This window comes from Elgaria multicarinata, chromosome 8 (genome assembly GCF_023053635.1).
Source record: "Elgaria multicarinata webbii isolate HBS135686 ecotype San Diego chromosome 8, rElgMul1.1.pri, whole genome shotgun sequence".
In the NCBI taxonomy this organism is placed as follows: domain Eukaryota; kingdom Metazoa; phylum Chordata; class Lepidosauria; order Squamata; family Anguidae; genus Elgaria; species Elgaria multicarinata.
This window is the reverse complement of record NC_086178.1, coordinates 115,134,947-115,160,066: the sequence shown is the minus strand read 5'-3', so window position 1 is coordinate 115,160,066 and position 25,120 is coordinate 115,134,947. Positions and strand designations below refer to the sequence as shown.

Here is a 25,120-nt window from a genome sequence, read left to right as displayed (position 1 = left end):
ACACTAAGCCATAATGTTTAGCTCAAATGTTTAACCACGGTGGCTTAGCTTTTCATCCCAACTGGGTCAATGAGGCGTCTGAGAGCATGTGGACAGCTTTTGCTTTATCCCTGTCTCCTTCAGGTTTCAAGTAATCAGGCCTTGGGACATTTTCATTCTATTCTGTTGCTCACTTAGTGGCCAGACTTTTAAGTTTCAGTTTCAACAGTTCCACTTAGGGCAGGAGTGGGCAACTTTGGAGGGTTCCTTTGGTGCCTACATCCCTCTGCCAGAAATGGTCATGCCACTGAAATCGCAGCAGAATTGGGCTCTAACTGCCTGCAAAACGTATGTTAGATGGGTTATGAGGGCTGTTGGGCACCCGGTTCTACAGGTGTGTGCTTCCCACGTGCCATTTCCCAGTAGAATTTGTATAGAACGGTGGCGGCGGCAGCAGCAGTTTTCCATGGCAGGACCACACAAACTGCTTTGGTAGGCTGCATGTTGTCCACCCAACGTACAGAGCAGCAAGTAAGAGAAATATAAACTGCAGCCAAAATAAAACTTTCAAACAGAATTAAGCAAATAGGATGGATTTGCATCAATAGGGATGTTAGTAAATTGTTTGCTAGTACAGAACTCACTCCAGAGCTCCTGACTGTAGGCAAAGACCGAACATTATTTCAACTCACGGGCCAGAGTCTGAGAACCATCAACATGGAATTAACATTCCTTTGTTACTGCCAGTACCTGAGCTATCAGAGGAGCTGGCCACTTTCTTTGATTGAGCTGGATTAGCAGTACCCTTTGCTGCAGCAGATTTAGCAGGGAGCTTGGCCAACACCTTGTCTTCTTCAGAACTAGAATCTATGCAAGAAACAAGCATTCTTCATGAGTGTTGAATATTTAATCTCGTATTAGAGACTAGCTTCTTAGCAAGCTTTGTACTTAAAAGACATAGAGTAGTATCAAAAGTTGAGTAAATGGAAAGTTTCCTGTCCTCTACAGACCTCCCACCAAAGACTCTCTGTAGGGAACCATCCTGAACAGCACAAGCTATGTGGCTGCAGTGAAAGAGAGGAACCAAAATTGGGTGTTGGCATCTTGTATGGAATGGAAAGATTCTTGCTTCTTGCTCACACAAACTTTGGATCCAAACCTACATCAATATGACAACGAACCTTTCCATGAATGATACTAAGCAAAAAGATCCAGTTTCAGAAAAAGGGTAAAACTTAAACAACCACCATGTATAGCTTAACATCTTAAACAGTGTATACTTTGGTGTCATAAAAAAAGTTTTTTCAGTTAGCTGCTCATCAGCTTGTTTGGAGCAAGTAGCAATTGTGCTTAAGTGAGCAGAACAGCATGCAGAGAAATCTCTGCCTCCACCTTTCCAGTTCTATTAAGGGCAGAAAACCATGTTCTCAAATGTTATGTCATGTAGCCCTCTTCCCAAGGGAGGCGAGGAAAATGGCAAGCTGTCTAGAATGTCATTTTGTCTTTTCATTATTACTTTGCTACGGTTGTGGCTTACAGGTTGTGGCTTACATGTAAGCCCTTTACAGAAGAGGGACAAGGCAAACAAAATAAAACTAAAATATGTTGAAATATACTCCAAGGAGGCATACAAACTTCTTCAATTAAATAAACAAAAACAGTTAATGATTTTTTCCCAGTACAAATAGATGTAGCACTAATCCTATACTTAAAATACACCAGCTGAGGGCTTCAGAATACTGCAGGAGCCCTGCCATGCCAGTATCTCTCAAGATGCACTAGTGTATCTCCACTGGCAGAGGTGTAACTATGTCAGAGGGTCCCAAACAGAGCAGAGACAAGAATGTAGTAGATAAAGAGCAGACATACAAACAGCCCTCTATTCCCTCAGCCCCCGATTCTGGCTCCAAAACAGAAATCTGTCAGGAATTGACTTTAGCAGAGATTTAAGCAGTAACACAGCAGCTCCAGCGTTTGATTCCTCTGTATGGATATTGAGCTCTTGTCCCTCAGACAAGAAAATATACTCACGACACTTATAGCTTTTCGTCAGTAGAGTTTTACTGAGGCATAACGTCTTCTGTACAAAATCTTTATACAAGGTATAAAGGCAGCTGGACAACCATCTGTCAGGGATGCTTTAGGGTGGATTCCTGCATTGAGCAGGGGGTTGGACTCGATGGCCTTGTAGGCCCCTTCCAACTCTGCTATTCTATGATTCTATTGTACCCAGTTTCATCAGCCAATTATTCAATTAACAGTTGAGTCACGAGGCCTTGACATTTTACAGTCCAGTAATGATGTGTAACACCTGTTGAGAATCGAGTATCCAGAGATTGTGCAAATGTCCAGTTTTTTCTTCTTCTTCCAGGGCTTAACCCTCTGTAGGTAAATTTTCCAGCCCTGACAAAATCACCCACTGAAATTGAGAGAAGGCAAACCCCTACCCCTCTTCCACTCACTCTGCTACAAAGCATGAGTCAGACAATTTCTGCATCTAATCACAGAATATTATCAACCCCTACCCCACAAACAGGGAGAACAAAAGACAGATAATAGGGCATGTTATACAGGGTCCTTTCTGCACCCTCATGTTATGCACAATTAGAGCACAAAAAGGTGAACATGGTGATGGGAACTCTGAATAAAGGGCACTTTGCACAAGGAGGGGGCATTTCCACAAACAGCTTGGCCTCTGAACACAGACTGAAAGAGTTGACTAACAGTATCCACCCACGCCCAGCATTCTTACAGATACGCTGCCTCAGGACACAAACTTCAGACAATGCAGGGACACGCAATCCATCATCAAGCTACAATCTTTGTTAGCACTCGACATCCCCCTTTGCAAATAATTCTGCATCAATTAGATCAAGAACAAGCAACAGGTAATATCAAACAGCAAATATTCCTGTTTCACTACTTGTGCTACATAAGACCAATCATTCCCTCAATAAAGCTCACAATGATGAAGGATGCAGAGACTTTGCTTGCTTGTGTACAAAGCACTCACCTGAATCACTCTCTGAACTAGTCTCTTCTTTTTGAGTAGAAACAGGAACAGATTTGGAGGCAAGTGGCTGTTTAGCGACAGGTCCTTCAACTATAAGAAAAATAAAATTCTTTCAACTGCACTTTCTTTTCAAGGGCATCATGATAATTCCAAGCTAACAATTTATTTATTTATTACATTTCTATACCAATAGCCAGAGCTCTCTGGGCAGTTCACAAAAATTAAAAAAAATAATTAAAAATTAAAAAACAAACAGGTCATACCCAAATTTAAATGCACTACCAAGCTGTAATCAGATAGTGTTGCATATACAGATACACAGCAGCCTAAGGCTGATAGTTAGTCCACTCAAAAGCTGAGAAAGCTGAAAATGTGCAACTAGCTTCAAATGCACCAAGCAGTGAATAAAGTATCTATACATAGGCCATGCATAGTTAACTCAAGTCAGCTCTTATTTCTGAGCATACCAACCCACCATAAGTCACATCACCTGTGGAAACACATTACTAAATCAAATAATTATGCTGGGGTGTACAATCTTGATGAGAAAGGTGTGCTGTTCTGGATAGGACCACATTTTTCTTGAAGCCACAGGATGAACATGCTGGATTTGTTCCTGAAAGGGGACCTGTGGCCAGTGGTATATTCTATCAGTTATATGCAACATACTGATGACTTTTGTTACTCTGGTGGTCAATCTGTGATGGGAAGATATATAGACAGAGTGGGAATACTGATCTCTCAGCAAAAGTCTTCTTTCACTAAAACTTTCTGTATCACCTAAACGAAGTTGAATTTGAGGTGCTTAAATGCAATGGTTACATTCCTGCTTTACTTTCTGAAGGGGAAAGGGGTAACAGAAGATGGCACTGAGAATTTTCTGTTGAATCATGATATTTATCCTGTGGGATGCCTCAAGGTACAGAGACATGGAGTGTATTTGCTGCTTATCCAGAATCTGCAACTTTAAATGTGAAGTAGGCCCCGTTCAGACAACACACTAAACCATGCTGCTTAACCACAAAATGGTTAACGGAATGCATTCCATTAACTATTTTGTGGTTAAGCAGCATGGTTTAGTGTGTTGTCTGAACCAGGGCATAGTGTCTGAAGAAACTAAAGCTAAATCCAGAAGGCAAACAGACAATGATGGCACTTTTATCTAGGGAAGAACAGGTTGCTTACGTGTAACTGTGGTTCTTTGAGTGGTCATCTGTGCAGTCACACCAATGGGCTCTGCACCCGCGCGGAGACCTCGTCCAGTAAACTTCTAAAGCTAACGGCGTTTCAGGTGGGGACCCCTCCCCCACAACCAAGATTACATGTACCAACGGTCCCCACCTTCCCCTCAGTCCTCGAAGACCGCCATAGTCCTCAAGGTACGAAAGGTACACCCTCTTCCTTCTCCGGTATCATAATAAGCCACCGAAGAGGGGATGGAGGGAGGGTTGTGTGACTGCACAGATGACCACTCGAAGAACCACAGTTACAGGTAAGCAACCTGTTCTTCTTCATCGTGGTCTCTGTGCATTACACCAATGGGCGAATAGCAAGCTTACTCACTGGTGGAGGGTAGGTGTCTCATTGGAATATTGAAGAAAGCACCGCTCTTCCAAACCCAGCATCAGCTTTCGCCCGAACATCCAGATGATAATGACGAATGAATGTTGATGGCGTCGACCACGTCGCTGCCCTGCAGAGGTCCGGTATTGGAACACCTCTCTGAAAGGCTGTCGAAGTTGCTACTGCCCTAGTGGAATGTGCCCTTAACGGCTCAGACAGAGTCAAACCAGCCACTTGATATGACAATTGAATTGTCTGCGTCACCCATTTCGAAAACCTCTGAGTCGATAATTGCTGACCCTTTCTCTGGCCACCATAACAAATAAACAATTTATTTGACTTGCGGAATGGACTTGTTCTTTCTTTATAGAAAGCTAGCGCTCTCCTTATATCCAAAGTATGTAACATACATTCCATTGGGGTAGCTGGAGACTGGAAAAAAGTTGGCAACACAATATCTTGGTTCACGTGAAAATCAGATACCACTTTAGGCAAAAACGACAAGTCAGGACGAAGAACCACCTTATCCTTATGAAAAATTAGATACGGGTGAGCTATTCTCAAAGTGCACAACTCACTTGCCCTTCTTGCTGACGTAATAGCAACCAAAAACGCCACTTTCCACGATAGCAATTGCAGTGAAGTAGTGGCTAATGGTTCAAAGGGCTTTGCTGCCAGAACTTTCAACACAACTGACAAACTCCATGTAGGTATAAACGGTCTTGTTGAAATAGTTAATTTTTTTAAACCTTTCAAATACTTCTTAACAACTGGATGAGAAAATAAGGTATAACCTTCAAAACTTGGGCAAAACGAAGAAATTGCCGCTAAAAAACCACGAAGTGATGACAGTTTAAAACCTCTGTCATGAAGTGTATTTAGAAATAGTAAAAGTTGTCCAATTGTGCACTTCTGTGGTAAAAACGCATTCTCATGTGCAAACCTTTCAAAAATCTTCCACTTTCCCTCATAAGTTCTCTTAGTGGATGGCTTGCGAGCAGCATCAATTATTCGCCGTACAGGAGATGGAAAACTCCTCCAATCTAACAGCGAATTCTCCACGCTGTCATACCTAGAGTATGAAGCTCTGGGTGCTGTATCCTCCCCTGACACTGCATTAGCAATGTTGGGAACATTGACAGTCTGATGTACTCCCCCTTGGACACCCTGATCAATGGCGCAATCCACGGCTGTCTCGGCCACCATGGGGTGAGTAGAATGCAATCTGCCTTGTCCCCCAATATCTTTGCCAACACTTTGGTTACTAGCAGAATAGACGGAAACATGTACATCAGACCCCCTGTCCAATCCAAGAGGAAGGCATCGCCTTGCGATCCCATTCCTCTCCCTGCTCTGCTGCAATACATTTGGCAGACCTTGTTGCTTTCTGTTGCAAACAAGTCCAACTTTGGTACTCCCCATCGAGTAAACAAGGTGGTCAGCACCGTAGCATGTATCTCCCACTCGTGGGTAACTGTCGTCATTCTGCTCAATCTGTCCGCCACTATATTTTTTGTTCCGGCTACATGAATAGCTACAATCCTGATGTCTCTGTTGACACACCAGTCCAGGACCTGAATTGTCCACTTCAGTAACAGATAGGATCTTGTTCCTCCCTGTTTGTTCAGATATGCCACAACAGTTGTGTTGTCTGACACTACTTGAATCACCTTTGCACTTAGACGAGTCTCGAAACTTCTTAATGCCTTCTCTACTGCTTTCAGTTCCAAATAGTTGATGTGGCACATTCTCTCCTGTGTACTCCACATCCCATGCGCCCTGAGTTCTCCACAATGGGCTCCCCAACCTGACATCGACACATCTGTGGTCAGGATTTCGGAAGGGGCAGGGCATGCAAAAGGAATTCCCTTCAATAAATTCTCCTCGATCATCCACCACCGCAGTGATTGGTTCACTTCGCTTGGCAACTGAAAGTAAGTCGTCCGTGCATTGCTTTCGATGTCGAAGCAATGAATGAACCACATTTGTAGTGGCCTCATTTTGAGACGTGCATATTCTACTACTGCTGTTGTCGCCGACATCAAGCCGAGCAATCTTTGAATCTTGTATGCTGACACCTTTTCCGCCTGAAAGATCTCTACTGTTAACAACATTAAAGTTCGACATCGATCCCTGGGTAGATATGATCTTCCCTCTTTGGCATCGAGTCGTGCCCCTATGAATGTAATCTCCTGCTGTGGAAGCAATTTTGACTTTGTTTCGTTTATTAATAGTCCTAAACTTTCCAAAACTATGCATGTTGTCTCTACTGATTTTCTTAGACTTGACTCCGTAGCAGCCACCAGGAGCCAATCGTCTATATAAAGGAAAATCTCTATCCCCTGCAGGCATAAATGGGCGCAAACTACCGCCATGCACTTCGTGAACACCCTTGGGGCTGTTGCCAACCCGAAGGGCAGGACACAAAACTGGAACGCCATATTGCCCACCATAAATCAAAGAAATTTTCTGTGGTTTTGTGCAATGGCTATATGAAAGTAGGCGTCCTTTAGATCTATGGATGCAAACCAACTTTCTTTCGACAGCAGTGGAGTGATCGTTTGCAATGAGATCATTCTGAATTTCTTTGGAACGATATAACCGTTTAGCCCCCGAAGGTCTAAAATCGGTCTCAACCCCCCAACCTTTTTCGGTACCGTGAAGTACCTTGAAAAATAACCTCTGCTCAACTGGCACGGCAACACCGCTTCTATGGCCCCCTTCTGAAGGAGGGTTTCGATTTCCTGTAATAAAATGGCAGAAGGAATGGTCATCTTCACGATACCGAGCGGAGGGTGTGTGTCTCCAACTCTATTCTGTACCCTTGGGAGATGATCGATATCACCCAAGAATCGTTCGTTTTTTCCGTCCATGCTTTTATATAATTGTGCAATCTGTCCCTGAAAAACACTTGCTGTGTTATTTGGGGCATGTCAAAAACGCCTCTTATTTGCTGCGTCGTCCTTCCTCTGATTTCCTCTAAACTTGTTTTGCTGATAAGGTTTTTTATAGGGCTGTTTCTGTTTATTTTGTGCCCCCTGGTTATATGACTGATATGTTGAAGGATTGCGGTACCATCTTTTCTGCTTTCCCTGATATTGATTCTGATATTGCACAAATCCCATCTTACGCGCTGTAATACGTGCCTTCTGAATAGAATCTAATGCCTCATCAGTCTTAGCATTAAATAAACCTTGTCCATCAAACGATAAATCCTCAATGCACGATCGTGCTTCTTGAGTCAATCCTGCTGACCTTAGCCATGCATGTCTGTGCAAAGCTATCGATCCAGCTAACACCTTCGAATCGCAGTCAACTTGATGTCGACTCATGTGAATTTGTTGACATGATAACTTCAAAGCCTCCTTTTGGAGTGCCCTTGCTATATTTTTCTTATCATCTGGTAAATGATCAATTAAAGTTCCCATCTTGTCCCACAACAACAGTTGATAACCTGACATAGCAGCCTGGTAGTTTGCTACCTTTAAACCCATCGACGCTGATGAATACAGCCGCCTTCCTAACACATCTAACCTTCTGCCCTCCTTATCAACCGGAGCAGAATGTTGCCAGTGAGATTTCCCCACTGCAGCCTCTACTACAATTGAATTTGGTGCTGGATGCTGAAATAGAAATTCTGCCTCCTGTTCCTGCATCCTATACAACCCCTCAAGCCTCTTTGATGTTGGAGGCATTGTAGATGGAGTTTTCCATGAACTCTTTATCACTGTCAGCAAGGCTGGTAACATTGGAATCGCTACAGGTCTGTATGCCTCTAACGTTACAGCATCAAACACTGGGTCTTGAACTGGGGCAGCCGCCTGTTGCGTGGACAAACCCAAGGCTTGTGTCATCTGCAAAACTTGATCTGCAAACTGACCCAAGTCCTCAGAAGGGGAAATTGCTTCCTGCACCTCCACACGCGCATCTGGTGACGGCATGGCAAGAAGCCCTGATGACGATGTTGATGTCGAGTCCGACAAATATCCCTCAGACACATGAGACCTTTCCAGGATAATTTGCCTCTCCTGTTGATCCGTTCCTACCGAAGGTTGAATCAACTCCCGCAAAACCGTTTCAGACTGGGATACCCTATCAGTCTCCCGGCGAGTAGGCAATTCAATCTCTCTCAGTATCGAGGGATTTCTCGGTGCAGCGACTGCCACGTCGGCAACTAATTGCGCTGGCGGTGCCGAAGCCCTTATTGTAATTGGCGGTGGTACTAAAAAATGTGCGTCCTCCTGCGGAGGTCTTGATATCGTTGCCGCTGACAATCTCTGTTGGTCGTCATATCGATGCCGACCATGATAATAATCTCTTGGAGCATTATATCTCTCCCAATCTGCACGGTACGGAGAATAGGGATGTCGCCACTCATAACGTCTATCTCTATAATAAGGCGATCTTGATCGCTCCCTGCACGGATAATATGACATAGAGTAAGACCTTCTCGAGGACGCCGTAAAATTTGACTCTGGCGATCCTCTACGTCTCTCTCTACTATCCCGGTCACCTAACAACTGTTGTGGCCGATAGTCATGTGGAGAGATCTCTCTGAAATCTTCCTCACTTGCAGAGATTGCCTGCCTTCGCTCAGTCTGTTCAAACTGAGACCGCCCAGCCTGAACCGGAGATCTCATCGGTGGTTCTCCATGCATCAACATCGAGGAGGAATACTGCCTCTCGCCAATTATAGCCTCGGTTTCGATTGCCTGTAAGGCAGGTCTCTCGGCATCGACCATTCCCGTCAATACGGAGATTGGCCGCAACATTGCTTGATCATCTGCCTTTTTCTCCCTCGGCCTTTTGGATCCAGATCTTTTCATTTTCTTAGGTTCTTTTCCAGAACCCCCAGATTTTTTAGATGACTTGGCCTTCTTTGAAATCCTTTTCGCTGCTGATATAATAAGAGAATGGCCTGGCGTTAGCGGATTACCATCCATTACGCTCACTTGCTCTGGGGAATTTCCCCTTGTTAACTCAGATCCATGCGTGACGGGATCTTCCTGAGGCACGGTTTCACTAGCCATTTGCTTAGTGTTATTTCCGATCGATTCCAGCGCCTGTTTCCACAGAATTGCCTTAAGCCGATCCGATCTGTGACGGCGCATTTGTTTCGAAAACGCCTGGCAGTTCGAGCAAGATTCAACTTTATGCCCCTCTCCCTAAACACAGGAGGCAAAGCGTATGTTTGTCTGAAGGGGGCAATTTACTCCTGCAACTCATACAATTTCTAAACGACTCCTTAAGAGCCATCGGATGATCGCGATAAGAAATTTATTGGGGGGAAAAAAGAAATTGAAACAAAATTAGAATAATTTAAATTAAAAAAAACACCGAACTACATACAATATACTGTTTTAAATACTCAGAAGTCTCCTCTCAAGAGGTCACCACTATGGCGGTTGAAGAGAGACTGAGGGAAAGGTGGGGACCGTTGGTACATGCGACCTTGGTTGTGGGGGAGGGGTCCCCACCTGAAACGCCGTTAGCTTTAAAAGTTTACCGGACGAGGTCTCCGCGTGGGCGCAGAGCCCATTGGTGTGATGCACAGAGACCACGATGAAGAAGGGAGGTTTACCTGTTTGACACCCTGATTTAGTTCACATGCATTTCTGGACACAGTCTGGCTGCTTGATCCTCAAATGGCTGGAGTGTTTTTAGCTCCATCTGTTCTTCATGCATTTGTTACTATTATTTTAAGCAAGTTTTTATGTTCCTATGACTGTAAGCTGCTTACAGAGATGATCAGGTAGCTTCTTCTGTGGGCAGATTCTCTTAGCTGATAATTTAAAAAAAGGTGTTTTGCATATTTAGTTTTAATATTTTTAGAAATATTTTACATAAATGTTTGTTTGTACTAGGATATATTTTAATTTTTCATTGTAAATTGCTTACAGATATGTTTAGATATGGTCAGTTAATAGATTTTTGTGTGGAATATTTGCAGTTCAGTGCGACTCAATACAGTTTGGGAATTACTGCATTAATTATTGCCATTTGTAACTGTACCACATAACATGTTCATAGTTTTTAGTGATGAGCTTTACCTGCCAGGGAACAGGTGGGCCCCATGATCCCTGGCTGACAAAGACTAATCACTGCCTTTTGCAGCCAGCACTTGGGGCATGTGTGATTGCTCCAATCTCAGTGTGCAAGACTGCCCCACGTTGCACTGGGATGGCTGCCATTTCACTGGCTGCGTGAAGCTGACAAAGGTAAACAAGACAGCAGAAGGTAGTCCGACTGGGACTCACTTTGGTTATATAGACTGCTTTCCAGCTTGGGACCGGCTGCAAAAGGCACCCAATAGCCATTTGCAAGCACTTTGGAGCACAAACAAGCAGTCCAAACACAGGACTGACCCTTGGTAGCTTCCAAGAATCCTGGTTGACAAAGGCTTTGCCCAGCCAGGAGAAATCTCTCTCTTGACTGTGCAAAGCCTTTGACAGGCAGGGAAGCTAGGAATTCTCTTCTGGTTCATATTTTAAATTTGACCCAGAGAAGAATCTGGGACCTTGTAAAGCTATGATGCAGGCATTCACATGAGGTACTGGTTCCTCTCTATTCGGCCCTGGTTAGGCCTCATCTAGAGTATTGCATCCAGTTCTGGGGTCCACAATTCAAGAAGGATGCAGACAAGCTGGAGCGTGTTCAGAAGAGGGCAACAAAGGGGTCTGGAAACAAAGCCCTATGAAGAGAGACTGAAAGAACTGGGCATGTTTAGCCTGGAGAAGAGAAGATTGAGGGGAGACATGAGAGCACTCTTCAAATACTTAAAAGGTTGTCACACAGAGGAGGGACAGGATCTCTTCTCGATCCTCCCAGAGTGCAGGACACAGAATAATGGGGCTCAAGTTAAAGGAAGCCAGATTCCAGCTGGACATTAGGAAAAACTTCCTGACTGTTAGAGCAGTACGACAATGGAATCAGTTGCCTGGTGAGGTTGTGGGCTCTCCCACACTAGAGGTCTTCAAGAGGCAGCTGGACAACCATCTGTCAGGGATGCTTTAGGGTAGATTCCTGCATTGAGCAGGGGGTTGGACTCGATTGCCGTGTAGGCCCCTTCCAACTCTGCTATTCTATGTTTCTATAAGCCCATAAAGTTAGTCTCTAAGCCTTTCTTTGAAGAACTTCAACCACATATCTAATAGTTTTCCTTGAAGAATCTGCCCCCTTGAAACAAGTTAGGTTAATTCTGGAATATACATATACACCCCACATGCACACATAACGTTGACACCCTCCCCTACCCTCATTTTCTGGACAGAAGTAATAAACCATAAGATTGCCTCTAGAAGACAGACAGGAAGGGTACGTTCTCTCTCCCTCACCAAACTCCCTGCCAAAAATCCATCAGTTTTACAAGAGAACCATACATTCTTGCACTCTTCCATGAATTCCTTCAAATTTGGACATCAAGTCACTTCTATAGATATTCTCTCCTCAAGATACATACTTGCTGTTTTCTTCTTGGACACTTTTTCCTTTTTGTCATTGTTCTCGGCCTTTTTTTTACAAGCCTTTGTAGCAGGATGTTGTGCTTTGCCTTTCCTTGACTCTATGGACAAAGGGGGTGGCACAGCACTGTACTGGCCTGTAAAGAGACAAAAGAGGTTCAGGAGGAATGAAATATGCCAGCAACCAAGGCTACACAGATATGAACAAAGCTGATACATAAAGTTATACAAATCTTCGCCATTTGTATTCTTTACGCCCTTTAGCTATAAGAGAGAAAAGGCACTTGGTAGGTTGTTTTTGTCAATAATGCATTTTACAAATTACTTAGAATTCAGAAGGCTAGCCATGAAGGTTTGGATTGATTTATTTTTAAGCCAAGTAAATTCTACATCAAGATATTAATCACAAATTCTGTGTTCAAAATTATACAGTCAACATATAGTACAATATTTTTATTCCACAGGCATAATCTGAATGCTTTGTTATGAACTTTTAACCAGGTTTTATTGGAAAAATCATGTTAGGAAGTGTAGCCATGGTTGCACATTTTTAAATATGTTGAAGTGTAAATAAGCCACCACTGTTAAAAAGCCTCAACTGGTCGCAAATTGACAATTTCTACCAATTTCTACCAATACATCAGCAAAATATGAGGCATAAATAGCCTAGAAGTTAGCTGCATTATTCTAATCTTTATGAAAAAAGTGTCTCTGAAATGGTGTTTCCCCTTACTTTAGCACTACTGGCAGCACTGCTAGGCTTTCATGCACAAGTAAGTCTAAATACATCACTTACCTAAGAAGCTCCCCTAATCCAACTCACATTACTGATCCACATTGCTCAATTATTTACTCGGTCAAGCAGCGGTTCTCCAGAATTTCAGGCAAGATTCTTTCTCAGCCTTACCTGGAGATGCCAAGGATTGAACCTAGAACCTTATGTATGCAAAGCATGTGCTCTACTGATCAGCTATGGCCCCTTCTCCTAAAATACACTGGCTGCATTCAGACAACACGATAGTCAACACTGGGATAATAATCAACCTGACAGTTGTTTATCTAAGGGGTACTCTCCACACAACATGACAATAATCAACCACGGTGTGGATTAGGATCATCACTCACTTAACCCCCGCCCTCTCCCCGCTCAGTCCTCCCGCTAGAATCCCATCAGCCATTGCTGCCAAAAGTCTGTCCTGCTGCTCTTGCTTTGCGACTGATGAAATAAGTAACGGTGGCTGAAGAAATAATCAGCGGTACTTTCCACACAACACAAAACCCCATGGTGGTTCAAACACCTAATTCTGCACAGTGTTGGTTATTTCAGTCAAATAAAAAACCATTGGTTAAAAAACTCCCTCCACACTACACGATAACTCATAGTGGGTTAAATAACCAACCATTGACTATTTAATCCACCATTGTTATTGTGTTATCTCAACCCAATCATTGCGTATTTTCTTATAAAGATGCAACATATTTCTAGCCTTTATAGTTAAGAGGAAAATTAAAAGGTGGACCACTACTGCGAAGTGCTTGAAAGTGATAAGAGTGCCTGAGTGTTCATCCACGTAGCTCTCAATGTGTACATACAGCTACTTAATCTCTTCCATAGCTTATTTCCTCTCCTTTTTCCAGGTTAAGTGCACATTTTTTCACAGCCCATAATACAGAATTTCCTTATTAAAATGACAATTGTTAAAATATTAGAACACAACTACTTTTAACTGTTAAAATATTGGAATACATAACCATTTTATTTATGGTTTTATTTATTTAGGGGTGGGCAGATTTCAGGCTTGCAGAAACTACTTCTTTTTTTTTTACTAGAACCCCAAAATCCACCAACCGGAGCCAACTACAAGACACACACTTAGAATTAAAGAATTATGTGCCCAGGAATTTGAATACTGGAACTAGGGATGGGTGAGCTCAGTTGCAAGCCCTTGCACCCCCTGCGAGGTCTGCTCCACTGAGCCCAGCCGTGCGAGACTCTTCCACCCCCACCCCCTGTGCAAACAGCAGCAACTGCCCACCGTTAGCGTGGAGGGGGGAAATGTGCACTTTCCAGAGGCTCCAGAATGCACGCTTTCTTGTCCCCCTCTGCCAATGGGGGCCTTTAAGGTAGCATTGGTTTAAGAGGGACTTTAAGGCCCCGATTGGAGCAGTGGGGGAAAGGAAGAGGGGAAAGCACGCTTTCCGGAGCCTCTGTAAAGTAAGAAATTCCCCCGGACACGCTAATGTCCGGGGAAATTGCACACTTTCTGGAGGCTCTGGAAAGCACGCATTCCCATGGTAGACCCAGGTAGAGCGCTCAGGGGGCAGGTCTGTGCTCATGCCAGTCGTGACAACCCTAACTGGAACTGAACACAGTCCCTCCATACAAACATCCAATTACTCTATTGTCATTTCAGAAGTATAATTTAGGGTAGCTGCTACAACTAGTGAGTCAGAAATCAATAGATCTAAATCTTCCTTTTGCCTACTTCTGTCCTAGAGTGTATAATGTAACTCAGTCTGCTTTCCATCAGCAGAATTTAAGTTTCTCAGGAACAGAATTCTAGATCTCCATCTAAATCAAAAAGGAGTCAAATTCATGGCTTGAGCGACAATATATTTCACGAACTCACCAGCCTTGGTCTTTGGGGCTTGCTTTTCATGTTCTGAACTGTCAGAAGAATCCTCACTGCTGCTGCATTTGTTCACAGTTTTGCCTTTATTCAGAAGTAGTCGAGCACCTTCAGGTTTGGACTGTGGCACTTTCTTTAGCTTATTCTTATCACAAGAAAATAGATGCCCCACCACCATAATTAAGGTTTAAGTTTTTAAGGATTAATCATTCAAAGCTATTTATCTTTTAAAAATCTATACTCCACCTTTGTCTCAAGAGGATTTCTGGGCACTGTACATTAAAAATTTTCCTTGTTCAACCATGGACTAGTCAAACACAACTATCAAATCAGAGACATGGAAGGCACCAACAAGCAGCGTTTAGCGTGATAGCCATGTTAGACTATTGCAGAAAGCAGATGCCTAGGTCCTTAAAGATAAACAGATGGATTTCTACATCAGTCTGATATCTACATCAGTCAGATTCTACTCTGATTTTCTGGACTGTATTAGGAAAGGCATGCCAAAGTCCCTTCAAGTCAGGGGAATTTTAAGGCATCCATGGCCTCTGCACAACTTGTCTAAAACCTGGAGAAAAAGGTGTGGTGGGTGTGTAAGGGTTGAGCCAGTGTGGTGTAGTGCTTAGAGTGTTGGACCAGAGTCAGGAGATCCAGGTTCTCGTCCCCACTCAGCTATGGAAACCCACTGGGTGACTTTGGGCCAGTCACAGACTCTCAGCCCAACCTACCTCACCGGGTTATTGTGGTTACGATAAAATGGCGAGGAGGACTATGTGTGCCACCTTGGGTTCCTTGGAGGAAAAAAGGTGGGATATGAATGCAATAATAAATAAATAAAATGTGAAAAAGAAGAAGCCAGGACTGGGACTTGAATTAGGAGCTTAGGGACTAAAGGGCAAGCTTGATCCACCCACCCACCCCGAGAGTAACCTGATTGCCTTGTCCATATTTGGACAGGGAAGGGGACCTAACGAGCAGGTCACCTAGGTATAATAATAACAACAACAACAACAACAACAATTTATTTCTTACCCGGCCACCCTGAAGGTTAAGGTGAACCACTACTGAAATTATCAGCTTTGAGAAGACCCTCAGAACAAATATCAGATCAAATGGGGAGAGGTACTGTGTTGGTAATGATTCTGCTGAGAAGTTCACCTTAGATATTTACTATGCTGGAGGATTATGGGGATATGCAAATTGGTCTCCAACGGGTTACACAGGAGAGGTATTCTCCTTAGCGTAGAATCTGCATGTCTGTATTGAGTGTCTCTGTCTCAAAACATTGATCTTCAGCAGGGGAAGAGCAGTGAGACAACAGTAAAGAGAAACAGAGGAGTTTAAAAAAAAAAGCACAGAGAAATTTAAATTTTTTTGACAGAAAATATACATCAAGAGAGGATAAGTGAATCAAAACAGCCAAGAGTAAAACCTAAGAGAGAAGCTGAATATGAGAGCTTTGTTCTGGGGAAGGAGAGAACTGGGGACATGTCAAATGGTACGAAGCCTAGAGACAAAAATCTTGGTGAAATGATCCCTGCCTTCCTAACCAACAGGGGAAAATTTATCTACTGTTGAGAATGAAGTGCTTCTGCAACCTAAGTGCTATGTGTTTCAAAGTACAGTGTCAAGACCCTCTTTACTCATCCTGACAGAATGCAGGATTATAGCCTGAAACCAACTGAGACCACTCCAAGCAGATGCATGAACACTGTTGCTTAAACTGCTGAACTTGGTAAAGGGTTTACCAGCTGAACTTGGTAAAGGGTTTCCAGGCAGCTAAATAGATCCTGAGCATTAACCCAGGGTCCCCTCTCCTCTTGTCAGTTCCATGACTGAAATTTCTAAGGCATGCTCATTAATCACATATAGAGCTGAAGTCACCACCATAACATTTCCCACTTGGCCATCTCCCTGATTTTTTTTTTTTTTTTTTTGCATTTCAAGACCATCAAAACCTTGGCCATCTTGAGGCCCAGTATTGGGCAAAAGTCAGGATAACCCTAACCCTAATAATAATAAAGCCTGGAGAATGAGGAAAGAGAATGATGGTATGTCAGCATTATATTACCTTTTTCGCCTTGCTTTTCTAACTATTTCTAACCATAGAATCACTTGGAATCACATGGAATCTGCAGCTAAATTTATTTCTATTATAAAAGATAATTTATCATTCCTTCTATTTCTTATGTAGCCAGAACGGAACACTGGTACTTACCGAGAAGGTTCCTTCTGGGTTGGTGTGCGGAAGGCATCCCACAATGGTTAACTCCCCCTATCGCCCAGGAAAAGCAGGGACTCACATGACTGAGTTTTAAGCCCTCTATTGGTCTGAAGCTCCTCCTAGCCAGTTCCGTCCATGGCTAAAGCTCAGAAATTGAGAAAGGAAGCATCTCTTTGTATCATAGGTAAGGAAGAACCACAGAGGAACAAATAACTTATTAGTAAGTACTTAGAAATCAATCTGAGAGTACAAACTTTGAGGATCCTTAGGAAAAGGTCTGGACGGCTAATTGCAGAGACAAGTGGCCTGATAGACTCGGTGGTGTTTCAGGGTGTGGTTGGGATGCCTTCCGCACACCAACCCAAAAGGAACCTTCTCGGTAAGTACCAATGTTCCGTTCTCCAGGTTGGTGTGAGGAAGACATCCCACAATGGGATATGCAAAAGCTAAAACCCCTTATCTGGGTGGGAAAATCTTAAGCTGAGTCTATTGTAGTCCTACAACCTGCTGGAGGACTCTCCTGCCAAAGGAGGCATCCGCTGAGGCATATGTGTCTATTTTATAATGTCTTATGAAGGAATTAGGACTTGTCCAGGTGGCCGCCTTGCAGATTTCTGCCAGAGGGACATTAGTATTTAAGGCAGCTGATGTGGCTGCTGCTCTAGTGGAGTGAGCTGTGACTCCTAATGGCTTGGGGAGGCATGAGGCCTCATAGGCCGAAAAAATACATGCTTTTAACCACCTAGCTAGGGTAGATCTGGTAACCTTCTTGCCCATAGCCACAGGGTGAAAGGAAACAAACAGGGAATCAGATTTTCGAAAGGACTCTGTCCTTTTTATGTAAACTTTAATGGCTCTGCGGACATCCAGCTTGTGCCAGGCCTTCTCCTGTGGATGAGAAGGGTTAGGACAGAAAGATGGCAGAATAAGCTCCTGTGACCTATGGAATAGCATGTTGACCTTAGGGATAAAGGTCGGGTCTGTTCGAAGGACGACAGAATCCTTATGGAAGGTGATGAGGCCTTTTCTGATTGAGATGGCAGATAACTCTGAGATTCTGCGAGCAGATGTTATGGCCACAAGGAAAAGAACTTTTTGTGACAAAATGCGTAGTGGGATAGAGGCAATTGGTTCGAAGGGAGGTTTAGTCAATGCAGAAAGTACAACATGTAGGCTCCAGGAAGGAAACCTATGGACAATGGGAGGACTCTTGAGTGCTGCTCCACGGAGGAATCTTTTGATGTGAGGGTGTGAACTTAGTGGCTGCCTACCAGGCCTGGAAAGGACTGATGACAGGGCTGACGTTTGCCTGCGCAGGGTACCCGGTTTTAAACCCATCTGAAGGCCTTGTTGGAGGCTAGGAGTTCCTTGACACCTGTTGCCCGTGGAATAAGCTTCTCCCTTTCACTCCACCTGCAGGACTTCCAGGTTGTTTCGTAAATTCTGGTGGTGGAGTCCTTGCGGGATGCCAGCAGGGTGGATATGACATCCTCAGAATAACCCAGAGTTAAGTAGATGGACCTCTCAGCAGCCAGGCGGCTAGCTTGAGCCAATTTGGGTCTGGGTGCAGTACTGGTCCGTGAGACAAGAGATCTGAGATCTGGGGCAGGAACCATGGACCTTGCACTGCTAGGGCTAGAATCTCGGAGAACCAGGGGCGTCGGGGCCAGAAGGGGGCTACTAGGACTACAGTGGCTTGTTCCTTTCTGATTTTTTGTAGAACTCTGGCTAAGAGGGGAATTGGAGGGAATGCGTAGAGCCTCTCTTTCGGCCAGTTGATATATAGTGCATCTATCCCTTCGGCTCCGTAAGACTGGAATCTGGAGAGAAATCTTGGCAGCTTGTGGTTGTGCCTGGATGCAAACAGGTCCAGCGTTAGAGGGCCGAAATGGTGTATGATTCTCTGGAAGACTGCTGGATGTAGGCTCCATTCCCCTGGGTCTATTTGTTGCCGACTCAGATAGTCTGCTGTATGGTTCAGGGTCCCTTTGATGTGTTGGGCTGATATGGAGGCTAAGTTCTGTTCGGCCCATAATAGCATGCTCTGGGCCTCCAGGTGTAGGGAGAAGGATTTGGAACCCCCTTGACGTGTTATGTGGGCTCGTGTTGTTGTGTTGTCCGTTCTGACTAGGACATGAGAATGTTGCAGATGGCGTGAGAATGCTTTTAGACCCAGGTGTACTGCCCTGAGCTCCAGCCAGTTGATGCTGTGGCATTTTTCCTCTGCATTCCATTTTCCTTGGGCCAGGAGAGAGTTGCAGTGGGCTCCCCACCCTTCGAGGCTGGCATCTGTTGTCAGTAAGATCCTCTGAGGCTCCTGGAAGGGGCTGCCCACCTGCAGATTTTGGAGGTCTTGCCACCACATGAGGGAGTCTCTGACGTGCAAAGGGAGAAGTATTGGGAGGCGATCCCTCCTTGCTATTTGAGCTTGGAAGGGTAATAGGAACCACTGAAGGGGGCGAGAATGCAGCCTGGCCCATGGGAGAATGCCGAGGCATGAGATCATTAAACCCAGAAGATGCGCAGCATCTATTAAGTTGGTTATTCTTTGCCGATGAATTGCCCTTTAGCGGTCCTGAAGCTTGACTATTCTTCTCTGGGGAGAGGAATATTAAACCCTTGGAGGTGTCGATGAGTGCTCCTAGATGAGGGAGGACCTGGGTGGGTGTGAGATGGTTCTTTTTTCTGTTTATGACAAAGCCGTGTCTTTCTAGGCACTCGACAGTTGTCTGTAGATCCTGCGAGGCTTTCTGACTGGAAACAGAACAGATAAGAAGGTCGTACAAATATGGATAAATATGCACGCCCTTTAGCCGGAGATGAGCTATTAGTGTCACCATGATCTTGGTGAAGATGCGGGGTGCCGAGGATAGGCCAAATGGAAGTGCTTTGTACTGGTAATGATAGTTCTGGTACGTGAAGCGTAGGAATTTTCTGTGAGGTAGTGAGATGGGAATATGCAGATATGCCTCTGTGAGGTCTATGGAAGTCAAATATTCTGCTTTGTGAAGGGCTTCTTTGATGGTTTGCAATGTCTCCATACGGAATTTTCGATATTTGACAAACCTGTTCAGATGCTTGAGGTCCAGAATTGGTCTCCAGCCTTTGCCCTTTTTGGCTACTAGAAATAAGATGGAATAAATACCTTAGTATTTTTCTATGGATGGTACTGGTTCTATCGCTCCTATTTGAAGTAGATGCTGTATGGCGGTAGATATGATGTGATTCTTGGTGGCGGATTGTGATGTGAGGGATGGGATGAACCAAGGGGGAGGTTTTTTCCAAAACTCTATGAGATAACCATGGGAGATGGTGTCCAGGACCCAGCGATCGTCTGTGGATTGTTCCCATGCTGGGAGGAAATGTTGAAGTCTCCCCCCGATGAAGGGTTCCCTGGCGTCAGAACTGCTGTCGTCCAGACCTTGAGGTCTGGAAAGTAGAAGGGGGTTTGGTAGAAGCGCTAGAGGAGTTGGCGCTTCTGGGCTGAAAGCGGGATCTGGACCATGCTGGTTTAGGAAACCTGTAGCTTTTGGATCGAAAGGAAGATTGGTTAGTGGTCCGGAATGGGCGAAAGGATGTATAAGACCGGATGAGTTTTTTATCTTCTCGCCGGAAGGATGAAGGCATAACTTTTTTCTTATGCTTAGTCTCTATGAGGACATCTTTTAAGGCCTCTTCTCCAAAAAGGTGTGCACCTGTGAAAGGTACAGTCGCAAGATTTCCCCTTGAGGGAAGATCAGCATTCCAGTGCTTAAGCCAAATGGAACGTCTGGCCACATTAGCAGCTGCTATGGAGCGGGCTGAAAACTGAAGCGCATCTTGTGTAGCATCAGCCAGGAAGGCAAAAGATTTAGAGAGTTTGAGCAGTCCTCTGTATAAAGTAGGCTGATCTAATTCCTTATTGTTTATTATGTCTTCCACCCATAAGATGGAAGCTCTAGCAAAAAAAGATGATATTGCTGAGGCCCTTAAAGCTAATGCTGAAGCTTCATGTGCCTTTTTTAAAGCTGTATCTGATCTTCTTTCCCTGTGGTCTTTTAGGGGAAAGTCACCATCTTTTGGCAATACAGCACCTGAGAGCAAGGCCGCCACAGGGGCATCCACTAATGGAATTTTTAATTCTTCCATCACATTGTGAGGAAGAGTATAAAACCTCTGCACTGTACTGACTCCCTTTTTTTCCCTGGAGGGGAGATTTCCACTCCTCCTTCATTAATTTATTAAAGGAAATGGGAAAAGGTACCTCTCTGGTGGTTGGCTTGGGTTCTGGAAACATCGCTGCCCCTCAGATAAAGATTGCTGTTTGTCGGGTTGTACTGGCTCACTAGCTAGAGAGACAATTGCTTTGGACAATAAAGGTAAAAAATCCTCTTTGTTAAAGAATCGATCAGCCGAGATATGGTCTGTAATTTCTATGTCTGACCATCCACCCTCCTCTCCTTCTGAAAAGAACTCCTGCAGTGACATTATGGAGGAATCACTGTCATGGTGGGGCTCAGCCAAGGGGGTCTTGGATTTGTTAGAGCGACCTTTGGCTATGGAGTGTGGGTCTGGAGAGTCGTCCCCAGAGCCTGCTGATGAGTGCAGACTATGGGAAGAATTGGGCTGTTTTGACCTGAAAGCCTTATTTTTGGTTTTTGTTTTATCATTGTTTTTATTTTTGTTTTCTAATTGTGGAGGAGGAGAGGAGGAAGACTCAGAAGTGTGCAAGCTTCTGGTGCATTTTGCAGAATGGCTTGATCTCAAGGTTTGCTTGTCTAACAAATGGTCAGACAGATTATCCAGTACTGCCTTAGTGATTTGTGCTAAAACAGATTTATCTATTTGAGCCATGCTTAGGATAGGCGTTGGGGCTATCTCATTATTCTGTGTCTGAGCAATGGAGGAGGTGGAAGGAGGAGGGGCTTCCCTTTGCGAGTTGGAATCGAAACTGCAACTCAAAATGGCCCCCCACTTTGTTTGGCAGGAAACATCCACGTGGGGGAGAAAAAATGGATTTGATCTAGCTGCTCCGTTGCTTCCTCCTCTTGTTCTGAGTGGAAAGGGTGGCGTGCTGAACCCCCGACTCCCTCAGTCTCGGCCGCATCTTTTGAGGCCGGGATCGCACCATTCCTGGTGTGTAAGAGACTCAGCGAGGGGCCTTGGCCTGGTGATCTCTTTGATCCTCCGTGGCTGGGAGACTCGCTTCGAAATGGTTCGAAAGGGGTCATAGAGAATGATAGGCAAGTGGCAGAGAAAAAGAAGCAGAAAAGGTTTTTTGTTTGTTTGTTTTTTGGTAAGAGAGGATGAAAAAATAAAGCCTGGTTATAAGAAAGAAAGTCAAAGAGGTAAGAAGTTTAAAAAGTGTTAGAAATAGAGATAAGAATAGGCTTGAGATAGGAGGAGATGAGAAGTAGCTCTGTCCTGGGCGAAAAGCAGGGACGAACTGGCTAGGAGGAGCTTCAGACCAATAGAGGGCTTAAAACTCAGTCATGTGAGTCCCTGCTTTTCCTGGGCGATAGGGGGAGTTAACCATTGTGGGATGCCTTCCTCACACCAACCTGGAGAAGAGGGAGGTACCAACAGGGTCAGTACAGCTCTTGAGTTTGCAGGCATAAAAAGACCTTAAAAGGAAAAAATAAACCCAAACAGCCAAATGAGGACATTGGGGATGCGAGAAAGAGTGGAGTAGCCTGGAAAGGACATGTCCGGCTGACTGCACAGAAGCGTTCCATTTGGTTACATGTCCCATTTGTAGCTACCACCCAAAGACTTCTTTTGCTTACCTTCACAGGTGCCTCCTTTTCTGTGTCAGAATCCTCACTACTGCTGCTGCTGTCACTGCTGCTGTTAGCCTTTGCTTTTCCATTGGTAGTTCTGGACATCACTTTACCAACGTTTGCTGTCAATTGTGATAAAAACAAAGCCAGTGTTTTCCTCCCAGGTCACCAGCAACCTTTTCTGCTGCTGGAACACAGATGCTTTTGAGGCATCCTCATCTTAATGCTGCAGGAATGGGTGAGCAGTGCAGCACTAAACTTGAGCTTAATACCTACCTCAATTTTGAACATATTTCTAAAATGCTTTTTGCAACAGATCTTCCGTCTCTTCCATAATTCCCAAAATTCCTTATTGAGGTTGGGGGGGGGGGGGGGAAGGGAGGGAAAGGGAAAGATCTGTTGCATGAGTGGCCCTCTACACGCTCACATCTAAGTACGTGATCTAAGTTCTGGATCCACTCTTTATTGCTAAAAGTTCTATGTAATGAGAGTGAATATAAATGGAGAAGTAATCTTTTTAATGATCATGATTTTAATTTCTTACTTGACCTTGGAGTATATATTTGTATAGTTTACTTTAACAATTAATTTAAAAAACAACAAACACCAAAAACCTAAATACAGCATACTTCAGTTGTGCACCACTTCTGAGCTAGCTGGTCACCACTCAACCTTTCATCAGGTGTGCATGGACCTTCCACCTGCTGCTTAGGCCAGGAACTATGCTTTGCTACATGTGGGCTTCCTTCATTAAGAAAGCCCTATGCACAGCAAAGCCAAACCACTCTGGTCCCTGTCACTCCTCTGATGGAGGAGCAATAGGGAGTAGGTGGGCTCTGCCCCATTTTAGCCTGTCCTACCTCCTTCCTGCCTTCGCTGCTCCAACAGGGGAACAAAGGGGACTCAGCTGCTTCTGCTTCACCTTCCAGCTATGGGTGAAGGAAGCAGGGCAGGCAAAGTAGAAGAGGCCAGGTCCCATTTGATTCTCTGATAGAAAAGTTGAGGGGACTTCAATGATTTTCCCCATTGCAGGAAGGAGGTCGGTCACGCAAAGCTAAGACAGGCCCCCATATGCCCCTATCCTTGCTCTTAACACTACTCTCACGTTGGAGATGGGAGGATGCAGGGTGGTGGGACTTGGCTCATGTCAATGTACAAACAAGTCCTGCCATCCCACATCCCTCCTGTTATTGCTGACCTTGGATCAGAGATAGCAGGGGTTCCACTGCTGGTGGGCACCAGCAAAGGAAGCCCACTGTTCTCAGGGATAATGGTGTGGGTGGGATGCCCTCTGAGGTGATTCCTCAAAAGGATGGGGCTTAGAGGAAGACACAGAGGATCCACAACTGGATTGGGGTGTCTGGTAGGCCGAGATTCTGCACCCCTACTTTAGGATGACAGACTTAGAAAGGATGAAAAGTGGCAGTCTAGATAGCCTAGAAGCAGTGCTCCGGACACAAATGATGCTGCCTGGATAAGCATCAAGAAAAAGAGCTACCTCCAAACTTTCTAGGTGATGGGTGGAACCAGCAAGCAGGCCAGATGAAGCCTTCAAATTGACAGCCTATGATACAAAGCAACTTTCCAGATGTGTTGGAACTACAACCACCAGCATGGCTGGTTGGGCATGCTGGAACTTGTAGTTTCAACACATCTGAAGGGCACCAGTTTGGAGAAGGCTGCTATAGAAGGAGAGATGTGAAGGCCGGGGAGGGGGCAGAAATACCAGGGGAAACCCCTGAAAAAGAGGCTTTCCTGTTTTCCCACTCCCACCCCAAAATCAAAAGAAGTCCCTGGAAATAAATAATGGAAGTTGTTTTTGGTGGGGCAGAGTGGTGGGGTTTCAGGCCTTCACACCTCAATCTAAGGTTTGCCAAAGTTCAAGTCAGCAACACTGTGAATCACTAATTCAAAATGGCTTTTAAGGGCAAGGATTAAGCAGGAATGGAGTATTTTTTATCAGTCTGGGTATATTACTATGTTTAATATACATAGTGATTTCCCCCCACTAACATTGCAAAATGCCCAAGTCTGTGTCATTCTTAAGATTTCCCCCCAGCTTTCATCATCTCAACACTTTAACTAATATGCCTTACTTTTTTAATGGAACAATTCAAACTAGAGGCAAGAAAAATAGGTGCATCTGGTTCACACAACTCCATGCAAGACCCTCATCTCATCTATACCCCAATGAATTCAATACTCAAAAGTCACAGCTTCTGTTTGAGGGCTTGTTCACTGAATTTCCCATTCCAGCACTGACTAATGCAGATGAGTTACCTGATTTAGAAGTTGGTTTTGAGGCCTTTTTGGCTCCCTCTGATTTTGGTGGCTGTTTCTTTGGAGCTTCATCTTCAGATTCTGAACTACTTGAATCTGAGCTAGAACTCCTAGGCTTCTTCTGGGTCTTTGTTTTTAGCACGGCTGGCTTCTTCACCTGGAGATTTGTTCCCTTCTAACAAAATAAGCCGGAAAACACAACAGCCCATATA

General features: G+C 44.4%; 1 protein-coding gene across 2 annotated transcripts in view; it reads right to left on the bottom strand.

The window, feature by feature from the left end:
• The window catches only part of NOLC1 (nucleolar and coiled-body phosphoprotein 1), a 43,501-nt gene that overhangs the window by 5,092 nt on the left and 13,289 nt on the right, over positions 1-25,120 (bottom strand). For both annotated transcript variants that reach the window (XM_063133216.1, XM_063133217.1), the window contains exons 5-10: positions 24,909-25,083; positions 22,635-22,750; positions 14,646-14,790; positions 12,015-12,152; positions 2,993-3,082; positions 730-846 (exon numbers count right to left, since the gene is read on the bottom strand). In XM_063133216.1, the coding sequence (XP_062989286.1) occupies positions 730-846; positions 2,993-3,082; positions 12,015-12,152; positions 14,646-14,790; positions 22,635-22,750; positions 24,909-25,083 (781 nt within the window). The remainder of the gene's footprint in view (positions 1-729; positions 847-2,992; positions 3,083-12,014; positions 12,153-14,645; positions 14,791-22,634; positions 22,751-24,908; positions 25,084-25,120) is intronic.